At 28.7% G+C, this 6,195-nt stretch overlaps 1 protein-coding gene across 1 annotated transcript; it reads left to right on the forward strand.

Moving 5' to 3' along the window:
* Positions 1–4,004: 4,004 nt before the first annotated feature.
* On the forward strand, positions 4,005–4,807 carry LOC139887629 (uncharacterized mitochondrial protein AtMg01250-like). The gene is made up of 2 exons (XM_071870705.1): positions 4,005–4,008; positions 4,440–4,807. The coding sequence occupies exons 1-2, from the start codon at positions 4,005–4,007 to the stop codon at positions 4,805–4,807; spliced, it is 372 nt and encodes a 123-aa protein (XP_071726806.1).
* The last annotated feature ends 1,388 nt before the right edge of the window (positions 4,808–6,195 follow it).

The raw sequence follows: 6,195 nt of genomic DNA on the forward strand, positions 1-6,195 counted from the left end.
TTTGGATGGGGCTTGTTGGGCCCGATAGATCTATCTTTAGAGTTCGCGTCAATTAGGGTGTCTGTTCCCTAATTCTTAGATTACCAGACTAAATAGGGGCATATTCGATTTAATAATCCAACCATAGAATGTAGTTTCGATTGCTTGTGTCTATTTCGTAAAACAGTTATAAAAGCAGCGCATGTATTCTCAGTCCCAAAAATATATATTGCGAAAGCATTTAAAAAGGGATTAATGAAACTCACCATACTGTATTTTGTAGTAAAAATACATATAACAATATTGAACAACTGAACAATGCAGGGTTGGCCTTGGATTCACGAACCTATATCATTTGTGTACTTATTAATATACATAATTGTAATTGAACAAATTTCTATGTTATTATTATTAATAATATACTAGTTATATCATTTTTATGTTAATAATATATATTTTAAATAGTAACAATATTAATATAGTTAAGTTTTGTTTTAAACATATTTTTATATAACCATCTTTTGTTTGTTAAATTAATGATAATACTAATAATAATAATTTTAATTAAATTGATAACTAAATAATAATGTTTTTAATAATAGTTATAATGATCTTCAATAACAATACTGATATTAACGTTTATAATAATAAGGATAGTGTTAATACTTATGTCAAAAATAGTAATACTTATATTGATATTAATACTGTTATTAATAATCATTAATTAATACTAATGCTACTATTAATGAAAATAATAATAAATTATATTATTTTCATACTAATAATGATAATAATAATCATAATCGTAATAATTATAATAATATTTATACTTAGTAATAAAATGATACGATTTTATTTTAACATAATAATATTAGTATTATCAATAATAATAATAATTTATAAATGATTCTTATACTAATAATAATAACAATAATAATAATAATAATACTTATAATTCAATTACTTTTAACAATAATAATCTTAGCATCAATGATAATAATAATAATAATAATAATAATAATAATAATAATAATAATAATAATAATAATAATAATAATAATAATAATAATAATAATAATAATAATAAATAAAGAAAATAGGCTACCTTAAGAGAAGTCCCAAAAAAATGTAATGTCACAGCCGGGTCTCGAACCCAAGACCACTCGCTACCCCGAAAGACTCCAAACCGTTGGGCTATCGCCCAATTATCTGTATATAATCCCCTCTCAGCTTTATTTAACCCTTCACCCGAATCCATCTTCTTCCTCACAATTCTTAAACCGACACGAACCAGACCAGATTAACAGTTATTAATTGTTTTGACTTAGGATTGGATATAGAAACATATATTTACAACTTGCATTAGGGATTTCAAATCAACAGACACACAAAAAATTAAAACAGACAGACACAATTACGTAAAAAAAAATATGAACTCAACGTTTGATTTTAAATTCTAGACACTTTTAAGTTGTAGTTAAAACATGAGATAGGTTCTAAATCCTCCCAGGAAACTTTTCAAACCATCAATCGATCCAAAAACTTCAAAACGAATTCGAATTTGGCTTAAGAATATTTGTTGACTTTTTTTATTCAAAAACTTTGACTCCAAAATTTGTACTAGGTATTAGGAATTGAGATATGAGACTTTGCAGAAAGTTTTAATATCAAATTACAAACACAACTGTATTTATACATTTTACAATTGGATTTGAATTTGAGTTTTTGGTGAAAAGATGAAGGTACAGGGGAACCGACGGTTTGCCTTCTGGTTTTCTTTTTAATTTGATCAAATTGAAGCAAATAGATGAGTGTGTAAGTTATAGTTGATGGTAAAGGGTTGAATGAATTCATTATCACTGGAATGGATCGTTATCTGATACTTTGTATGCGTCGACTTCATCAGACAAGAAGGACGAATATGAAAATAAAAAAATAAAAAAATAAAAGTTGAAAGCAATGGCTAACAAATTTTTGGAGTTGTTCAATGATTAGATACAGCTTTGTACGAATCAATAGATAGAAACAAATTAATCACTGCTTGAAAACGATTTGCAACAGAAAATTCGCCTTTATTTGTATTTATACATGTATATAATAATATTTATACTTATATATTCGTATCTGTATTTATATATATTTATATATGTGTATTTATATCTAATATTCTGTATCTGAATGTATTTATACGTACAGCTGTAATTATATATATATCAGTATTATTTATATATGGTTATATATCTACCTTTATAAATTTATAGCTTATAATTAATATTATCAATTAATAAATATATAGTTAATAATAATAATTCTAATGAATGATAATTATATTATATTAACAATACAAATTAATAATAGAGTTACTAATAATACTAATGATAATAATAAAATGTTTAATAATAATAATAATACTAATTATAATATTATTAATAATATCACAATTTATGTACATCCAATTTCATATTTGTCATAATATTATCAATACTGATATTTATTTTAATAATAATGATGAAAGTAATAATATTATTATATCAACTTTATTTTAATTTGTTTTATATATCTATGTATACTATTACTTATGTAATATTTAATAATCATATAATAATAACTTTTGTTGAATATTTAAAATTTATAAGTAGTACAATATCATAATACTCATATATATTTATGTATAACATCACTTTAAATTACATTTACTTATTTTTATATCTTACATATTTAATTTCTAATGTTTAAATTATATTTTAGATTTCAAAGTATTATATACATTTACATTTATATTTATGTACCTATTTATTTACAAACAGTTGTTCGTGAATCGTCGGGCATAATCAAAGGTTAATTGATTACATGAATATAAATTCCAAATCTTTCGAGACTTAATATTACAGACTTTGCTTATCGTGTCGGAATCATATAAAGATTAAAGTTTAAATTTGATCGGAAATTCCCGGGTCATCACAAATATAGGTTCACCCGGTGGTATATTAGCAACAATGATGATAGTTAGTATGACTAATACAATAGGAAAAATCATCCTTGTGTGAATCATATTTACAAAAAACTTTTTGAGAGTGGTAATCTGAGAAAATGAAGATTGATTTGTGAAAATGTGAAAACGGAGATGTTTATTTTATATTTAAAAAATATAGTCGTTGTAACGTCGTCAGTTGACGTTAACAACCGTTATGTATATATGACCGTTGTAACGTCGTTAGTTGACGTTAACGACTGTTATATACTCGTTGTATTAATAATAATTTTAATAAAAGAATTTTATTAGTACAAATATGATTACTATAAATACATTTAGTATAAATACGAAGATTAAGAGAATAAACATATTATGCATAAATAACAAATTTTAAGAATAAACATTAGTATGCATGAAATAAATAATGATTAATTGCATAAGTAATCATAAATGTTAGATAACATAAGTATAAATGTTAGTGAAGTTAATAAGAGTTAAATTACAGAAATATAATTCAGGCGGTATAACCGACCATATATAACTTAAATAACATAAATATAAATGTTAGTGAAGTTAATAAAAGTTAGATTACATAAATATAATTCATGCGGTATAACCGACCATATATAACTTAAATAACATAAATATAAATGTTAGTGAAGTTAATAAAAGTTAGATTACATAAATATAATTCAGGCAGTATAACCGACCATATATAACTTAAATAACATAAATATAAATGTTAGTGAAGTTAATAAAAGTTAGATTACAGAAATATAATTTTACTTATGATGATAATAATATTTACCTTATTAATAAATAATATAAGATATCGTTAAAGAATTTCTTACCTTAATTAGTGACTTGTGCTTGTTTAGATAAACCTTAATTATACGGAGCACTTCGTGCTGATAACGTGTTATAGTTTAGGAGTTTATTACTACCTTTTAGGCTTGATTCTAGACTACAGACTACCAATAGATATTAAAGATGATAGAAGTGAGTATATGAAATATATTCAAGTAAGAAGTGTATCGAATGTTTACATCTCATGGGTATTTATAATACTATAATTTACTGTACGTTTATCATGCTCATTTGGATTCATATGAAATTGGCAGACACTTTTTCTGACTTTTATAACAGAGTATACATTTTTAGTGATTTTTTTTATAAATATTAATTATATATTTTTTTGAGTAAACTCGTATTTCATGGTCTTAATCAAACTTAAAACGTAATTAATTTTGCGTTTAACAAGTCAAACCAAGCTACCATATTCCTACCCGCCCAATTTTTCATTTAGTGCGTTGTAATTTTGACATCCCTTGGGTACGGTACTTATAATGAATTGAATAATCAAATACGGTATTGAGAACTTATATAAAGATGATATGAAACTTAACATTGTGCAAAAGGCCAAAAGCTATATTCATAGAGCCTTTTTTTTTTTTTTTTTGATATAATGAGAGTTTCTTATTTAAAGTCGATTTTGCGAAAGGCTTTGATAGTGTTAATTGGAAATATTTGCTTGATATAATGAGACTTATGGGATTTGGGGTTAAATGGCGAACGTGGATTGAGGCGTGTCTCGAATCAACCTCTGTCTCGGTACTAGTTAATGGATCCCCCACCCCGGAATTTTCACTTCAGAAGGGTATAAGGCAGGGGGACCCGCTGTCCCCGTTTTTGTTTTTAATTGCCGGAGAAGGGTTAAATTTTCTGGCAAACGCAGCGAGTAACCTGGGACATATAAAAGGGGTAGAAATTGGGGCGGATAAAGTTCGTGTGTCACATTTACAATATGCGGACGATACGATTTTTATCGGAGAATGGGGTATGAGGAATACGTGAAATGTGATGAAGTTGTTGGAATGCTTTGAAAGATCCTCGGGATTAAAGATTAATACGGCTAAAAGTGTACTGTATGGTATTGGGGTAAACCAAAATGAAACGTTGGAAATTGCATCTCGATTAGGGTGCACTGTCCGATCTTTACCCATCACCTATTTGGGTCTTCAAGTTGGACTTAAAATGAATAAGAGTAATGATTGGAAATCGGTCGTTAAAAAATTCGAAAAGAGATTTGCGGGATGGAATTCTAGGTCTATGTCGTTCGTCGGTAGGTTGGTGCTCATTAAATCGGTTCTCTCAAGCATACCGTTGTACTACTTCTCACTCTTTCGTGCACCTTCATGTGTCATCAACCTTCTTGAGAGTATGAGACGTAAGTTCTTTTTGGGGGGGGGGGGTGGGGTGGGTCGGGCGATAACAATAAATTGGCTTGGGTTAAATGGGATGATATACTTGTACCTTATGGGGCAGGGGGATTAAACATCGGTTCGTTAAAAGCCAAGAACTTGGCATTAGTTAGCAAATGGTGGTGGCGATTTCGGGTCGAAAATGATGCTTTTGGGGTTAAGGTCATTAAAAGTATATATGGTTGGGAAGGTGGGTTGGGATCTCTTTCATATTCACATTCATGTTTTACTTGGTCTTACATTATTAGGATTGGTTCTATGATATCCAATTATGATGTGGATTTTAACCAATCTTTTGTGAGAGAAATTGGTAATGGTAGGGACACGCTTTTTTGGAAAGACCTTTGGCTCGGGGCACAACGTTTGAAGGATGAATTTCCAAGACTCTATTAACTAGAGTCCTCGAAAAATGCTTGTATTGGTGACAGAGTGTGCAAAGGAGATTCGGGTTTAACTTTTTTATGGCAGTGAAATCGAAATTTGTTTGGAAGAGCTCGATCATAGGTGGAACAACTTATAAATCTGCTCGGGTCGATGAGGTTTTGCTCTAATGAAGCTGACTGTTGGAAGTGGAAATTAGATACCAACGGCATATTTAAAAGTTATGTAATGGCTTCGTTGTTAGATAAAAAGTTGTTGCATAACTCCTTCCAGGCTCATGAAACAATTAGAAACAAGTTAACTCCAAAGAAAGTGGAAATCTTCGCTTGGAGATCGATAAGAAGAAGGATTCCAACCCGGGTGGAGCTCGACAAAAAATGTATAGATCTCGACTCGGACACTCGGTGAGGTGTCCTATGTGCAATGAGGATCTAGAGACGGTAAAACACGCAATCCTGTTTTGTAAGTACGCAATGGAGGTGTGGTCTCGAGTATTCCAATGGTGGCAATTGGGTAGTGTTTCGACATTTTCAATTAACGAAATCTTCAAAGACACGAGTCCATACATATCTTCAAATGGAAATGGCATTTTATGGCAAA

The sequence above is a fragment of the Rutidosis leptorrhynchoides genome, chromosome 1 (genome assembly GCF_046630445.1).
Source record: "Rutidosis leptorrhynchoides isolate AG116_Rl617_1_P2 chromosome 1, CSIRO_AGI_Rlap_v1, whole genome shotgun sequence".
NCBI classification, from domain to species: Eukaryota; Viridiplantae; Streptophyta; class Magnoliopsida; order Asterales; family Asteraceae; genus Rutidosis; species Rutidosis leptorrhynchoides.